The sequence below is a fragment of the Athene cunicularia genome (assembly GCF_003259725.1).
Source record: "Athene cunicularia isolate RWA chromosome 9 unlocalized genomic scaffold, athCun1 chr9_part1, whole genome shotgun sequence".
Lineage (NCBI taxonomy): Eukaryota > Metazoa > Chordata > Aves > Strigiformes > Strigidae > Athene > Athene cunicularia.
This window is the reverse complement of record NW_020799110.1, coordinates 23,290,022-23,307,609: the sequence shown is the minus strand read 5'-3', so window position 1 is coordinate 23,307,609 and position 17,588 is coordinate 23,290,022. Positions and strand designations below refer to the sequence as shown.

Here is a 17,588-nt window from a genome sequence, read left to right as displayed (position 1 = left end):
CAAGTTACACTATTAATCAACAGTCTGAAAGTCCTTCATGGGCTATCCCATCCTTTCCATTATGCTGCTCATTCGGTTTCAGTTTCCCCTTTCCATCAGCCATCAGCATCATCCTTTTTCACCCTTTTGATTTTGAAGGGAGAGGAGGCTTCACACCTTGTCCCAAGTACATCTGCACACCCTGCATGCCTTCCTGACCATTTCTCCTCAGATCCCCCCCTAAAAAATTCATGAGGATGTTTGCTGGAAAAAAAAAACCATCAACTGCTGGTGGTGGCTAGACTATGACGTGCCAACCCTGGCATTGCTGCTTCCTCATCCTCCCCTTTCCAAAGCATCTTTCTCCAGACATGTAGCCACAGAGGGCTTTGTGTAGCAAGCACGCCCAGGGGGGCATGATTCTGGGCAGCCTCTGGAGAGGTAGGCAGTGCTTAGGTGGCATGCAAATATGAGTATCAAAGAGAAAATGAGGAAGAAGAGAAAGCTCCAAGTATGTGAGGGGAAAACCTTGAACGGGGAAGAGAACACATCTTCTCCAAGCATTAGTGGCAGTATCAGAACTGGAGCAGGGCAGGAGCACAGAGAGCACTCCGGCAGCTGGGCTTACATCCCACACTGACAGCAGCCTCCATTCCTGCCACCCAGGCTGGCTCAGGTGCCAAGTGCCTCTCCATGGTAGTGGTACTTTCCCATGTTGTGTGGGGTTGTTTGTTAATATCCAAAATGCAGTCATGGTCCCAAGATCACTACTGGATACACAGAAGTGAAACCTAGCTGAAGAATGCGATGAGGTATAGTTCACTCAGACCTTCTGTCATGATTTTTCCCCTTGGTGGTATTTCTTTTTTTTTTTTTTTTTCCTAAAGTAGAGTCATTTCAACTGAAATACCATGGGGAAACCCCAAGTACTATTTTTTCTCTCATCTATCCCCCACCTCTTTCATAGATGCACAGTTTGAATTCAGCCAATATAATCCTCACTTTTGATACTTAAGAGGTATGCAGAAGACCAAGCAAAACTACGCCTCTGGCCTTTCTTTCCCCCTTTGGTAAGAAGATTGCAAACATGCATACAACAGGCAAAAAATCTTTTTTTTCCCCTTTCCCCCCTGAACAAAACCAGCACCTGACACTCTCCATGGGTATATTCCCTGATCCCAAGGAGTATAAACAGATTGAAGAGTAACTCTTGTCTTCTTTTAAAATACCAGCTTGAAATGAACATATCAGATGACCACTGAAAATCAACGATCTCCTTTTCCTTTTTGGTATCATGAAAAGTAAGGGAAACAATGACAGTGATAGCTCAGGATTTAGCTTAAATTTTTGACAGCTAACACTCTACCCACAGATGTTACATACAATCAATAAAATCATGTCTTGTAGAAAAAAAAAAAGATCAGAGAAAGGTATGTAGGGCCTTCTCTGTTACTGGAGACTGTTTTGAATGGGTGACTCAGAGAGACGTTGGCCCCACAAAGCCATGTATTTACATCCTTAAATGAGCTCCGTGTGACATACTACGTACATAGTGCGTGTATGCAGACACAGTGTGGGGAGCCCAATGTTGTAATGGAAATACGTGTTGAAACAAAAAGCAGCAGCACTTCATGCTTTCTGACATCCTGACCAGTGGTTACTTTGCATGCAGCTCACTCCACCGCCTTAAAAGAAAACACAGGACTCGAGAATTCTACAAGCTGAAGAGAAAAAGTCAACAACCAGAGCTAGATACAGCCCAAAGGTAAGATGACAAGAGAGAATATTCCATTGTAGCAAAACCTTGCCTTAAAAGCTTGCTTCTTGCTACAGGATCTGAAAACTAAGTATATTTTACATAACTTGTTTTGCTTATAGCTTCTCTACTTTTTTTTTTTTTAAGAATGAACAGAGCTACCCTTTGCATTTATGCTTTAAATAATTTTTTGTTTTGTTTTGTTTATAAATCTACAAAATAGACTAGTCTAAAATGCCTTTTTATCATAACTAGATTTTTCTCAGGTAAACATTTTGGTTAGAAGGTGAAATTCTATTTATCTAGACCCAGAAATTCTATTTATCTAGACCCAGAAATTATCAAACAAACAAATAAACAAAAGACTAATGAAATCTCCTACAGAGGCAATGAGGTAAGAACTCTGTCAATATTTATTACTTTTCAGTAATTCTGAAATTAACTTTTGATCATTTTGGCTCTCAGTAATGGTCCCCTCCTGGCGTTAGACTCACACTGCTTCGCTCAATGAAGGGAACTCAACAGGAGAGCAGTATGTGGGGTTAAGCCTAGGCCATCCTCCTGTACCAGGCAGTATCTCTGCCCAGGTCATCAGTGTAACCCCTCGTCTGCCATGGCCCACCTGAATTCAGAGGTTCAGGAACCCAACCCAGCTCCCAACAAACTCCCCAGCCCCGTGGCTGTGAGAGGGTTTAACTCCCAGGCAGTGAACAACCTGCAGCATAACAAGGAGCGCTTCTCCCCTCCAGTCACTCCGATCCCCAAACACTTCAAAACTCAGGCTTTTCTGTTTTTTTCTATTTGAGCGAGCGAATTTCATTATTTCCCCTCAAACAATCCCTTGCAGACAACAGCAGAGCAGGTGCTGGGGACAGGGTTGCTGCCCCCTCAGCCATGACCCCCACACCTTAGGGGCAGCAAGGAAGGAGGCTGTTAAGTGCTGTACACAGCCAGCAGCACTGCCTGCTGGGGGGAACCGAAGAAAACCTGTACCTGCTACAGCAGGACAGAAGCTGCGGACGGATCCCTGAACCTGACCCTGCCAGAGGTATGCTCTCCTGCACCCACAGCCCTGCCAGCACCCCGCTCTCCTCATCAGGCTGGGTTTCTGGAGCTGGTTTTTCTCACTTCTGCAACAGAAACTAGTAACTTGCAGAGTCATATGCCGGGCATCACTGTGTCCTTACGGAGCAAACAGCCAACCTGTTCTGGCTTCCTAACAATAATTGCTAGTTTTTTCTTAAGTAAGAAATTTCCTTTTTTGCTGATCCTAATCTCTCTCAATTCACGGTGTGGGAGAGCTTACCTCTGAAACACTGTGGGAGTGACTTGGTTTACAGAATGGGAACTTTTACTGCACAGCTGAAAACTGGTTGACAAATCTGAAATGAAACAGCATCAAGATCAGTAACTCGTGTAGGAGAGGCACTAGCTCAAAGTAATAACAATTAACAGCAGACAAAAGTAATTTCTAGGTGCTGACGAAGATCTCCAACAGGCTTTATTTACAGGTTACATTTGCTGTGACGGAACTGGCTGGAAGAAAGGACGAAGTATTCCTCTCCATTTGCATTTGTAAGCAACTCTGGCTGAGACCAGCATTGCAGAAACCAATGAGAGCTTTCCTGGTCCTTATCAGGAGAGTCTGAGGGCAGGATCAAGCCAGCACCCTCCCCCTAAAGAGAATTACTTCATGACCCCTGCTCATAGGGTGTCTACCTCAACATTTTTAGCCCCCTCTTTGCAGAGGAGAAACCAGCTGCATGTTTTCTGAAACCCCTGTCTCTGCAGATACAAATTTATCCACTGTGGTAAGTCTGGCTGATTTACACAAAAGCTTGGGTTCTTAAATCTCATTCTTCTTCTAAAGACTTAACCTCTGCTAGAAATAGCCTGCTTGAGACTTCCACCTGCTGCTTTTAGCAAACTTGTCAGAAGGGCGAGAGGTAACCAGAGCCCCTCTTCGCTCAGTGGTGGTGGGACGGTGTGCAGGTTGGCAATGACTCTTTGGGATCTTCACATTAATAAACATGGGCAACCCTTATGCTCTGTGATTCAGGAAACCTGAGCCAATTAATTGCCTCCATCCCCACAATCCAAATAACCCTAAAATCAGGGGCTACTACCCTGCCTCTGCATAGATCACATCATTCCAAGGGGATGGAGCAGTGACATCTATCCTCTTCTGAGCCTAAATTATAGGGCAGCACAGTTTGGGGTAACAGGTAACAGTGCAAGTGAGGCTTGGACCCCAAAAAGCCTCAGTCCTCCTTGAGGCACCACTTTGCCCCAAGATCCCTTAGTGCTGAGCCACTCCATGTTAGTGGGAGCTGCAATTCAGCACACAGCAACCTGAGAGGAAAAAGCATCTCCAGGCCTGTGGACACATAGCGACCTCACTAGCCTTTATACCGTGTCTTAAACGTGATCTTCATCCTTCCCTGTGGTGAAGGTGATTTCCTTCTCTTCCAGCATACCCGGAGATATGAATGACACCCATGTCAAGAACAATATCAGCACTACTGTGGAACTGTTCCAGCTCATCATGTACACCCCCACATTTACCCTGGGATTGCTGTTCAATGTGATGGCTCTGTCATTCTTGTTTTTTAAGGTTAAAAAGCTCTCTGAATCTACAGTCTACATGATAGCTCTTATTTTCCTGGATACTCTGCTGTTGTTTACTCTTCCTTTTAAAATAATTTCCTACCACCTTCAGGACAACTGGAACTTAGGGTCTCTGTTTTGCTCCACCTTGGAGAGTCTTTACTTTGTAAACATGTATGGCAGCATCCTCATCTCCCTCTGCATCTGTGTAGACCGGTACATTGCTATCCGACACCCTTTCAGAGCTTCCGCCCTGCGATCCACCAAGAAAGCTGCTATGGTCTGTGCTGTCATCTGCTTGGGCATCTCAGCTGGGACAATCTCTACTTTCCAACTGCATGGAGAGGGTCACAACATCTCATCCTGCTTCCATAACTTCTCCAAGAGCACATGGGAAAACACAGGCCTGTTGAGCACCTTGGAGATTACCTTCTTTGGCAGCATGGCAGCCATGACCTTCTGCACTGTTCAGACCATCAGGTGTCTGAGAAAGCACAGAAGACCAGACGACCCACAGACAGACACCACCAGAGCAGAGAAGATAGTGGTGACAAACCTTGTGGCGTTTTTGGTCTGTTTCACGCCTTACCACGTGGCATACTTCGTGTACTTTTTGGTGAAGAATAACATCATTCACACCAGTTCTCGGCAAGTGCTCCGAGACATCGTTCAGGTCACCCTCTGCTGGGCAAACCTGAACTGCTGTCTTGATGGGGTGTGTTATTATTTTGTTTTAAAGGAGTCCTTGGAAGACACAAAACAGTGAAAAACCAGCCATGAGAAAGCCTTGATTCATGTGCTACATATTAGTTACTTGGGATGATGTGTGGAGATGATTTCATGGAAAGTGCAGGGTCCTGAACTACTTATCTAAGCAATTTACTTTAAATATTCAGATCTGAAAATAGTTCATAAAACCAAAACTAAGTCCATTCCCAGGGGACTGCTCCTAACTTTTTTTTTTTTTCCGTCCATAATATTTTGTGTTAGCATTTATGGGTAAAAAGAAATAGAAATATTTCCTATAAATGATGATGCATATCTCTTTGGATGTGATTCCTCCTTACACTGAAACAAAATTTGTTCACTTATATGCGATAGCATCTTTCAGCCTCCCCATCTGTATGGCACCTGCAAACCTCCCCAGGCCTTTAGTCAGTACAGACTGAGAAACAGAGACTCAGAGTTTATGGTAAAAAAACCTTCAGACTAAATTCTATTGCTTCCCCTGCCCTCATCATGTACAGTCATGATCACATACATGAACACCTGTCGGGTTTAGTTTTCCACATGCTACTTAAAATAATAAACTTATTGTAGCTCTAAGTCCAAAGGTAGTTTTAGGTTAACATAGGTACAGCAAGATCTCCATGCCACTCTTCCACTGGCTGACTTGCTCTGCAAGGTACAACTCTTGTTCTAGCGACAGGTCCTGTGCCTACCACATTGCACTTCTAATATTTCCACTGGCTCAAGTGACCAGATAGCTCAGATTAATTGACTATTCCAGTTCCAGGCTTCCTCACCAGCTCCGTTCCTGCTCACAGGCTTTTCATCTATCTGTTCCTTCCTGCTTGGTTACAAACCTAGCCCGCCTTACTGGGGGATAAGATAAGAGCAGCCCTGATCCCTAAAGCAGCAGCCGGCAACACAGGATCCCAGGGGGAAAGCAACTTTTTGGACCTCGGAGCAAGCTGAGCACTACCATTTCCCAAACAAAAAAGGCCATAAAAATAATCCACCAGCAGGAGCCTAACATGTCTGTAAGTTACTTCTTATCAATGCTCACAGGCATCTAGATAACAACACGCTCCCAGCCTGAAGAGAGGTAGCTCACTGCTGGGGAGGAGCCCCATTGCTGCCTACCGCTACCCCAGCAGCCAGCTGCCACTTTCCTGAGCAACGAGGATGAAGACAACCAAAGCAGTTGTTTTCATATTCATGTTGAGCTAGAACCTTGCAGTATATCTTCTAGGCAGAAAATGCCAAAGTATATGAGGAAACTGATCTCAGTTGCATTTTTATAGCCCAGGGCAGCTCCATTAGTCTTACTGACATGACTTTGGGCTTACACTGCTATGATTGAGACTAGAAGCTCACCTGTAGTTTTATGCTTCCTGTTGCTCAGCATTTTTTCCATTTTAAGTATGCCTGTTCTTATTAATTTATTATCCTGCTGTCCTTGATCCCAGAGATCATAAAGTAACTTACATTGCCATTAATTTAGAGCACTGGTAGACAGAAAACTTAAGAATTTTTGGCTTGGCTACCTCCTTCAGCAACAACACACTGCTTAGAAGAGGCAGGGATGTTGACCAAATTAAGCATAGTTAAAACCACGTGAAGGACAAGTTAAAAGCATTTGAGGCATTTCTTCTTCTCCCAAGCCTCTCACCTAGGTTTTTCGATCATTTCTGGCCACCAATTTTTTCCTAGAAACAGACAGACTGATGTGTGGAAAAGCTACTACCTCCCCACAGACAGGATACAGCCCAACACCATCTGAGGTCCCTGACGCTATTCATGGCTCACAGTGCCTCTGCCAGCTCTAGAGAACACTATCAGAGCAGGGTAACAACTTTCATTCTAGAAATTATAATTTGCAAAGGCAACATTTTCTATTTAAAAGCTCTCAGCTGGATCTTATTGCTTCTAGGCCTCTCATCATTTGCTTTCCAGGTCAAATCAGGTGTGGTCTGATCCATTCTCTTTGCTCAGGTGGATAGCTGTGACATTTTTTTCATGGGCTTTATATACAAATCATGGCACTGGGTGTCTAGTGAGACTAGTGAGATTTCTGTTTGCATCAAGAGAATATATTAAAGACATAGAGTGCTGAGAAATAAAAGGAAAAAAAAATCTGAAAATATGCAATCTAAAGCCATCACAGGTTTTCCAGAATACAGGTAATGAATCATCTGAGGAAAAAAGAAAGCAAAACCCAGGATTCAGGATTTATTTGGAAATTATTCACCCCTGAGAGGACTCATTCCTAGCACATACAGTTCTTAGTTAAAAATCATTAGTTTATTCTGAAAGAATGAGAATGGGGGCTAGAGAGATGTTATGGAGTACTTTTCCCACTTGTGCTTGTTTTTGCATTTGGATAGTTGAAGTGTTTAAACCAGCACTGAAAGCATAGAGGGTCATGGGAGGTGGTGAAGCTTCTCTGCCAGGGAACTTCACCCTTTGGGCCAACCAACCCATTTCATCTGCCAAGGTCTGTGTTGCAGACATTCATGCATGTATCATATTCACATAAGTGACTTTCCTATTCCTACTCACTTATTTGCAGGTTTCACTAAAAGACTGGGCATGTGTTTGTTTCAGCAGCTTTGAAGCCACACTTAAAACAAGCCAAATGTCCTATTTCCTGCAGACTCACCCAGGAAAGCAGTGAAGCTCAAACTTAAGTATCCACTAACTGCACATCTGTCCTTTGCTTTTCAAATTTCTTCTAGTACAGCTATTATTTTCTGTTTCAGGCTCAGGAAGTATCTGTTTGGATTGGGAAGGAAAAAGCTTTATAAGAAAACACCACTGATGATATTTGCATATAACCATGGAAATCCCAACCAGAGCATTCATCTCCCAAACAGAAAGAATCAGCACAGGTACCTGGCATGCAGTATCTCCTGCAGATTTCACTATTGCCTTTTATGTTTTATGAAAGATGTCCACATACAATGAATGGAACAAAATATTTACCATGAGCAATACTACATCTGTGGTCAATGATAATGAGAAAAACCTCAGAAAAGCAAGTCCCAAGAGAAATGTGTAGGCTTTTATAGAAATTTTCATATGTATATGCTCCTCTCAAAGTGTTTTTAGCATTTCTATTGCCACTAGAGAGGGTTAAAATTGTTCTTTGTTTTCTCTGCTGAAAGACAGCACTACGAGCTAAAGATGAATTTGTAGCACTCTAGATGCTAGAGGGAAGCCCTCTGAGAAAACTCACATAGACAAGAACTGTGGAATAGTTAATTTTGCTGTAGAGTACTACAAATAGGCACATATGGAAATCGCATCCCAGCTCATTTCACAGTTATTTATTTCCCCACACAGAAAAGCTGTTTGTGTGCTCTTTTCATCTGCTGCATTTACTGGTAGTATGAGATGGAAGTCTCATATACAAGTAAAAATGTCTTAATTGACACAATCAAGTGACAGAGCACTCCCATTGCTGACCTTGATGCAACAGAGACAGACAGAGTCCTGGACGTGTCCAATTTTGGTGGGAGGATACTCTGACTCTCAAACTTGACCTGTGCAGTTTGCTCCTAGATTTGCAACTGCAAAGCTATAGTTCAAATCAAGTGCTGCAGCCAACCTTACTCAGCCCTGTCTTCATCCTTCCTTCCCTTTCATATGCCTCTGTCTTCAGCTTTTTGGAGACACTGCATTCTCCAGAAAACCTGAGACTTTATCAGGTTTCTTGCTCATCAAGAAACTTCTACCATAGCAACAAACTCTAATGAATCAGTGTCTTTAGCTACTGTGAAAGGCAAAGGACACCTACAACCTCCTTATCTCATTAATTCATTTTATTCTGATTTTTATACACTGTCACTCCATAAGAATGACATTTACCACATCACCTAATGTAATAAAAAATGTTATTGTGGGATACTGATACAACCAAAAATCTATGAGGAATAGAAATACTTCCCAAGAAGAAAAGCTGAATCAGTGCCATTTACAGACACCAAAGGATGTGAAACCTAACGTCTGCTGTATGCTACAGATTCCTATTAATCCTCTCTATTCCAAGACAAAAAAGGCATTAAACTTGGATTTATTTGAGACCAAGTATCAGCAGTTTAGAGTTATAAACACTGTCAGGCAATTGTTAATCCAAACCAAAGCATTACAAACCCAGGAAATCCAGTTTAGATTACACTTCAGTGTACACCAACACAATCCTGACCATTCCCTGTTAAGCATTAACTTTGTGACTACAAGTAAAGCCACCTTCTAGAGACCATAATCTAACCTGGTCCCACTCAGCCAGTCATAGTGTCTGAGACAATGAAGGACACTGTTTGAAACAGCTTTACTCAGTTTAAAGAGGAGCTTAGGAAAGCACGAGAAGTTGCAGACAGCAGAGACTAGTCTGACTTCATTCATGCTAATAGGAAGTGCAGTGGCTCGAAAACATTGGAGCTGGAAGGGACCAGAAATAAAGGAATGGGACTTTCGACAGACCAAGGTTGGCATGGTTGTAAAAACCCTGCAGATAAATTTGTTTCCCTCATGCAGAGTAAAACAACGATATTAATATGTTTATGTAGACCATTTTATATGAGTAGTGAGAAGGTAAAAGAAAGCCTGAGCTATGAAATGCTCTTCATCTCACTCTGAGCTCAGGCTCTTGGTGCCACTCCTGCGTGCAGCTGCACAGAGACCTGTTGGGACCTTGGGGCAGGACTCTGCTGTGCAATGAGGGGTGTTTGCTCCCATCTGAGATGTCCTGGGGTATCCCACGCAGCCTCCAATGCTGAATTGAATGGGGATGGGCTATTCCAGGCCCTTCTCACCTCCGCCTGTCTCTCACTGCAAAAATCGTATGAAAGGAGCCAGATCACACTTCATTCATACCCACAGCCTGACACACCTTGCCTTATGATTCCTCAGAAAAAACACACTTAGGCTATCAGGAGCGGGAGGAGGTAAAGCGATGGGCTGGACATATTTGCATTTGTAACCACCTCCATGCTATAATACCAAGACAAAACTTTACTCTACACTCAATAGCAATAGTGAGACCTTTAATGCCCCCCACCTTTGCAACACAAAATACAGAAGCAAAAATAATATGTCCCTTGTTTTGGAACAATGGGGCAGAAATCAAGCAGTATCATTGAGTCTTATTCTAGATTTTGTTTCTGGACATAATCACACCATTCACATTGTTATTATTCTTCATGCCATTATGGGTTATTGCTCTCTCAAATTAGCCTGTGTCACTTGCCTTGGGATGCCCACATACACCTATCACAACATGTCTTTAAGAGACATCCCAAATCTCTCTCCTACTTTTTGGCAATCAAAAATCTGATCCTGTATGTAAATTTACCCATTCTAATATTTAGTCCATCAGGCTGTCTAACCTGCACGCACAACAGAGCAGTCAGGCTCCCATACCAAGAACTCTTTTGTTTGCATCAGATTGTTTGTTTTTCCAGAACTCTACTGCATACCTCCAAGAATCTTGTTTTCAATATTCTTCCTAGACACATTAGGGTTACAATCCAGCTCCCACCTCATGTTTACTTGTCCTTTAAACACAGATGTAAACAGGACCACATAGTTTATAATCTCTCTTACCAACGTTTTTGCAAAACTGTTGAGGATACAAGTTATTTTGATGGAGGGTGTGTGGAGTGTGTGTGTGTGTGTGTGTGTGTGTGTGTGTATAATACAAAATGTCAAAGCATCAAAGCTTGAAGGTCATCCTGGCAGGGAGACAAAAGGAAGGAAGCACTTTGCTGGTCAGTTTGAGGGCACCTAGAAAAGTCTTGTTACATTTTGAGTATTAATGAAGACAGCACAAAGTACCATTAGGCAAGTTTCCCAAATCGAGATGAAGAAGCAGCACCACAAGCCTATGGCAGGTGACAAACCAGCCGTGAAGCAGAGCTCTGTTGCACTTGGCCCACTGAAGCGAAGGGAACAGCAGATCAGGCACCTGTGGCTCAGACTCCAGGGAAGAAGTAGAGTTTCAAACACGGCTGGAAACAGCACATGCAAATTTCAATTTTTTGAAAAGCTACATTTTCCCCTTGGAGAACTCTGGGGAAGTATACATGTCAGAAGAGTTCTTCACCAATATAACTTACATTTTCTGTATTACTGCACCCCACTCTCCATTATATCCCTGTTCACTCAGCTTCTGCTGCATACTTAATCCACCTGAAGTTAGAAACCTTTTTCTGTATCACAATCAGTTGCTGTGGAAATGAGCCCAATATCCCAGACAATTAGAGTCTGGAGGGTCTGATTTAATTGCACTCCCTGGACAGACTCAGACTGCAATGGTCGATGTCCAAATGAGGAATAAGTAATAGGGATGGATCAACTCCTGAGAAACAAAAGATCTCGTTTTCATGCAAATAGCATTCACTAGGAAGAACAATGAAGGAGAAATAAAGAAAAGTCAGAGACAAAGCAACAGAATCCTTCTGGGCTGAAGGTTTTTCAAGAGGCATCAGCTGCTCATTAAACTGTAAACAGAATTTCAGAGCTTTTTTAGATTTGCTTTTGCATCCCTAGGTGGAAGTTAATAGATGCAACCAAAAGCAAGGGTCTGATTTGCTTTAACTTTCTTTTTATCACTTAAATCCTATTCACAACCTTAGATGGGAACAATTTTCAACATCTGTTACCAAGCTTTTAAAGCAAAAAGAAACTTCAAGAAAAAAATAATTTAAAAAAGAAGGAAAGAAATGCAGTAAAAAGAAGAGTGGTGGCAAACAACAGCAACTCTCCTCAGCAGGTGCCAGCTGTGAAAAGCTCTTTTTGGAAGATCTTGGCAACAGCACCCCTGACCCAAGGCGAGCTAGTGCTGGCGAAGGCTGGCAGTGGGCAATGGGCTCAGGGTGCATCTCGGAGCAGGGACGTGAGCTGACAAGCAGCAGGGCAGCAGACGGGGACGCCTGCAGCAGAAGGTGGAGAGCATTTCAGACCTTGTGCAAAGCACTGCTACATCCATGGGGAAAACTCCAGCCTTAACCTGTCACAGAGAGAAAATATCAAGAAAGGGCATATACAGTGACAGTTCTTCGTGTATTTTGCATGTATTTCTCCCAACAGCTTTGCAATTTTTTTTCATGTTAAGCCCTGGTGACATGAGACAGCTTTTTTCCTCCGCTTTTTTTTTTTCCTCCAAACTACACCATTGACATCAGAGCACAGCAAGAGCAAGTCACATTCAACACCTACACTGGGAAGGGCTTGATGATGCCCAGCATTTCACTCTGACCATACCAGCTACTTCTTTTACATTTTTAAAAATGACAAAGTAACAACAAATTACAAAGAAATGCCGATCCTGGTGGGGTTCCATATCCCCCCAGGTGCAGCGCCAGCCCTTTCTCCTCCTGCTGCCCTCTAAACCAGCTGGTTTTCTTTGTTTAAAAAAAATATGACAAAACAACCCTAACCACCCTCAAATACTTTCCTAACTACACCATGACATATGGGATTTTGTCTCCACAAGATGCTGGTTTTGCGATGGCCCCTGACAAGAGACCAAGGGACCAGGAAGGCAAGTCCAGTTGTGGGCAGACTATGCCTTGAGGGTTCGTTTTAAATACTGACAGAAAAAGATTTCACTTCTTTCTCCTCAAAACCATTTGCCAAATTCAAAACGAGTTTCAGACAGAAAAGCAGTAATACCTTATAAGTTTCCTCATACCCTGGGAGGATTTTGCATAGAAATGCTCACAGCCCCAGTGACAAAATGCTGCCCATGGGGCCATGTTTCTGTGAGGAAACAATGTGGTTTTCAACATTAAACTGCTTGTTTAAGCTTCTCCCACTTCGAATATAAAACCGTGTGAGGAGGATTGAGGTGCAAGGTGTGCAGACCCAAGACGGCAGCTCCTGCCTTCCCTCAGCACTGCCAGCTGAGGCGAGTCACACCACCACAGCCAGGAAACCTGTTGAATCATGGCGGGTCATTCGATGAGCTAATGACATGCTAATTTATGCAAGCAACCCCATATGCTATGGCACAGGTGCCAAGCAGCTCTCAGCCCCACTTGCTGTCTGGGACTGGAGCCATGGTGGTGGTGGCTGCTGAACCCTCAGAGGCAGGTGGTGAACACAGACAGCCTTCTTTACTCAGAAAATCCATTTTTTGGCCAAACTGGTGGCCACAGGCAGTGGCCACCCTGCCCTGTTACAGCTGCAGGGGGCTAAGGTTACGCTGCCCACAGGTTTCACAGCAAACAAACTGAAAGCACTGAGAGGTGCAAATATTAGAAGGCATTATTCGATTTTACAGCTTCTGCAAACAGCCCCACATGGAGCTGCCCTTCCAACAGTCATAACTTTAAAATAGTCGAGCACTTGCTGCTAACGAAAAATCTGGGGAAAGAAGTGAACTGAAAATGTAAAGACCCACCAAGTCCACAGAAGCAAGCACAAAGCACTGCTCCGGCAACGAGGCAGGCGTTTCAGAAACAGCTACGCTGGATGAATTCAGATTGTCAAGGAGATTAATAACAAATATTTACCTTTTAGTGCAATTAAACAACTTCATCAAAAGTACTGAATGAAAGCAAAGTGCATTTCCTTTGCAAACCTCATTACAGAATTGACATGCCTTCCTCTCCCCACTTAACATTTCAACCAATTCGATATTCGGTACTCACTGTTATAAAGGCCACTAGGTCTGACTTCATTTGTTGTTTGCTCATGCATTTCATGGCCTAACACTAAAATACTGAGGCGGGGAGAAAGAAAAAGTATTTATATCCATGACATCTTAATTGAATTTTTTTTTTTAAAGCTGTAACAAAGCTCAGAGAAAGATGGTCTAAAAGCTTATTATTGCAAACCTGCCTTTGTGTTTCAGAGGGGCCCAAGCTACATTACAACGTTTGTATTTTTGTAGCACTCATGGTCATTGGAGAACTGGCTTAGTATCAGTTTTAAAGGCCTCCTGTCTTTTCAAAACCATAACATGTTTCTCAAAGCAATTTTACCAGGCAATTTTTTTTTTTCAGCAACCCAGCCTACTGCTGCCGGGTGAAAGCACCTCCTGGCAGGGCAGGGGACAACTGTATGGAGAGAAGTGACCAAAACAGGGCGGGAGACAGAATACGCTTAGTTGGCCCCTTATTTCCTTCTCAGGTCCTGGCCCAAGCAGAGGCAAGACTGACAGCTGTGACCCCTTGAATACACAGCTGTCCCCCAAATACCACTAAGCACCTGATGAGCACCTTGGGCTGTCTCTGTGGCTGGCGGGCCAGGGAGGGAGCACACAGCCGGCCAAGGCACGGCGTCGTTGGATGAGCTCAGCGCTCATTCCCAACAGGTCGTCATCTGGCATGGCAGAGGCAAATGTCAGAGTCTGCCCCCGAAAGCTGCCATTTCACTGTTACCGTCCAAGCCCGTCCCAGGGGCTAACTGCATTTGCCCTGACCCAGACCCCTGACTTAGGGGACAGTTTAAGCAATGACCTTGCCCACAAAGGAAAACAAAGCACATTTAAACAGAGTTACTGCCAGTGGTGGAGTGGGAAATCACCCGTCTTCTGTTCCCAGCCACATTCATTGCCCCAGGGAGGAGCAGGTGATCCTTCCCGTTCCATGTCTGCCTCATTTACAGTGCAGGGACCTGTGCACAGACAGGTGCTGTGTGTGGTGCCGTGGGATTTTTCCAGCATTGCTCAATAACTGGGTGTGCTGTTAGTTTTTAAGGAGGAGGCTGCGTTAGCACCTCAGACCCCAGCAGGCAGCCTCGTAGGCAGCATGCTGCAAGCCCTTTGCTGTATGGGGACGTTAGCCTGCCAGCAAACTGCATGCATGCTGTGCTGCAGCCAAAGGGGTATTTGAAATACCTATTAAAAGCTCCTTATAATGCAGGGAGTCTTCAATAGCACTGGGGAAGGCCCAGGATGGGAAGTGTGTCCTAAAGTTTCGAGCCCATACACTGAACACCCTACTCCCTTCCCCCACAGCTAGTCTGACAGCCCTGACTTACTCTGAGATCTTGCTAAGATCATTGCAAAATCAAAACCAATCAGCTGCACAACCTGCGACACGAGCGAGCCGGCAGCGTGGGGCTGCCAACCCACACATACCCGCCTGCTTCACCCGCCAGGAGCTGGGGCTGCAGGTGGCCACACAAAGCTAGCCACAGATAATTTTAAAGCCAGCCTGTAGTTTAGATGTAGGTGCCTGTGCATGGTTTACTCCATCCTGGGCTTTTTTTTTTGGACATTTTTGTGGTGACCTCTGGTGCTTATTTTCAGCTTTATATAACACATTGTTGTGACTGCTCCCAGTGTTCAACCTATGAAATGATGTTCATGTGAGGACCAAACTGAACTCAGCCAAGTCATATAAAATGCTGCCTGAAGTTGCTACTTTCAGTACTCAAAACTGAAACAACAGCTCGTCAGGTCCAAACCTTTCTCTAAAGGGTAATTCTATTGGTCTGTATTTTCCAATACTCCCTTACGGAGACCATTAACATGGTGCTGATGGTATAATTACCACAAAGGCCACTATATGTTCAAAAACACTGAGCTGTAATTTTCCCTCATTTTGCAAATCCAGCTTGCCAAATTTCTTAATGATGTGCATTGCTAAATCACTGCACCCTTGCCCAAGGCGCTTCCCCAGCCCCCTTGGCACTGTCAGACCCAGCCACACTGCAGGAGGAGGTACCTGGGGGCCAGCGGTAGGCTGCACCTCCCCGAAACCTCTGCAGACTTGCTGAGGGCAGTGCTCTAACAACGCTGCTGACAGAGGGCCGTTTTGAGAAGGCAGCCCCATGTATCCACAGTGCCAAATCAAGTAAGCTTATAGTTTCTTTGAGTTTTAACATTTCTGGAGAACGGTCCATGAGGATTGACTGTTGTTCTAGCAGTCAGAACCACGAAATCACCACCTGAAAAGAGAGAGAAATGAGTTAGGGCCTGATCCAAATCTTTACTACTACTTTACTGAGAACAAGTTGCTCCATGAATAACAAATGGGGGAAGAGTGTGACATCCTAGAGAAATCTCTTTAAAAGATGACAAATTTTAATAAGAGGTTGATTTCAACATTAACTTGTCTTCTTTTTTGAAACTTCTTTCCCTGCTCAGAATACAAGAATATTTCAATCACTGCATAACATGATATCAATTAAATTCAAATACAGATCTAAACATTCAAGTACGAAACTGCACACTTGGCCTTTTCACATTAATTAATCCAAATGAACAGAATAACATACTGGCTTCCACTGGAGAACATCTTTGTGCTAGCGAGAACAGTTAATTAGAGCTGGCACGAACACCTTCCACATTCACTATGAATAATAAAATTCCCAGAGCAAATATTCTCAGCAAATTTAAGGAAACAGCTGATTCTTGATTCTTCAACCCGCCCATTTCTTTTAAGATTTTAGCAAGAGTGAAGGAGTTAAAGTACTGGTAATTGTCCAGCAATCTCTGCATCATGTGCTCTTCCTGCTTGACTAATGCACCCAGCTCCAGCCCATCCTCTGACATGATCTGCCTACAGAAGAGGCATCTAAGTCTATATAATCAGTCCCAGTGGCAATGCTGCCTTGCATGTTATATCGTCTCTGCAGTGTCCTCCCCTTGCCTCCAGCAGGCCATTAGTCGCAGCCCAGTGATGGATAGGCGAGGGCAGGGGCTAAGGCTCTGGGCTGTGCTGCACCGCTCCCATCTGCAGGCATTTTGTAAGGAGATGCCTCTTGGGGACCATCCCCTGCGATGGGACATGCAGCATGTGCCACCTTGATGGCAGAGCTCAGCCCCACAAGACCCATCTGGGAGCTGTGGGGACCCCGTGGAAAAGGGACTATATGAAAGGAGACTATGGGGATGGGAAGGTCACTTAGTGAAGTCACTTAGCTGAAGCTGTTGGGGAGTCAGCTCCAAGCTAAATAAAGAGATTTCTCTTTAATACAACAGAGGCTGAAAGCAGCAGCCACAAGTCAGCATGCAGGGACACCCAACTGGTATTTCTGCTCAGCACTTACCTCCTTACCTGCAGACACAGCAAGTCAGAGACAGCTGCATTTCCGAGTAAGCAGGTCTAGTTGTCACGCAGAGAAGCAGAAGCATCCAATGTGCAAGGGGTTGTGTACACAGCAGCCAGGAGAAGCAACAGCCAGTACCCCCTGTCCTAAAGTCAGTCTTGTTTTAAAAAATACCAGTCATTAAAAATATCTGACACACAAGGGTATTCATATGGTCTAACTTAGGACCTTAAGGTCTGCAGAAACTCCTAAGCTGAGAACTCAAAATCATCCTCAAGAGATGCCCTTACTCTCTAGGAGGCAAAGGCTCCTAATTTTAGTACAAGTGGGATGGTCCAAATGTCACTTCAAGCTCCAGTTCCCTTTTCAGTCTCATTGAGCCCTGGTGGCAAGTAAGGCTGGCTACTAGATAGAAAATAAGGGACTTTTCCTGTTGCGGTATGATGCAAATTAAGAAATAAAAATAAATTGAAAAAAGATTCAGATTAAACCAAAATTAGGTTCTTTATCTCAGGTT

At 44.0% G+C, this 17,588-nt stretch overlaps 2 protein-coding genes across 2 annotated transcripts in view; one reads left to right on the top strand and one right to left on the bottom strand.

Annotated features, from left to right (window-relative positions):
• Positions 1-3,466: 3,466 nt before the first annotated feature.
• On the top strand, positions 3,467-5,108 carry LOC113483467 (G-protein coupled receptor 55-like). Its single transcript, XM_026855008.1, has 2 exons — positions 3,467-3,546; positions 4,208-5,108. Exon 2 carries the CDS (start codon positions 4,221-4,223, stop codon positions 5,106-5,108), a length of 888 nt encoding a protein of 295 aa, XP_026710809.1. The 5' UTR covers positions 3,467-3,546; positions 4,208-4,220.
• A 9,370-nt stretch (positions 5,109-14,478) lies between these two features.
• Positions 14,479-17,588, bottom strand: part of ITM2C (integral membrane protein 2C) — a 32,365-nt gene continuing 29,255 nt past the window's right edge. Inside the window, exon 8 of the transcript XR_003399048.1 lies at positions 14,479-14,490. The gene's annotated coding sequence lies outside the window, so the exon portion shown is untranslated. The remainder of the gene's footprint in view (positions 14,491-17,588) is intronic.

Excerpts from the sequence above, each read along its gene's own strand:
- LOC113483467 (XM_026855008.1), top strand. The coding sequence starts at position 4,221 with ATGAATGACACCCATGTCAAGAACAATATCAGCACTACTGTGGAACTG.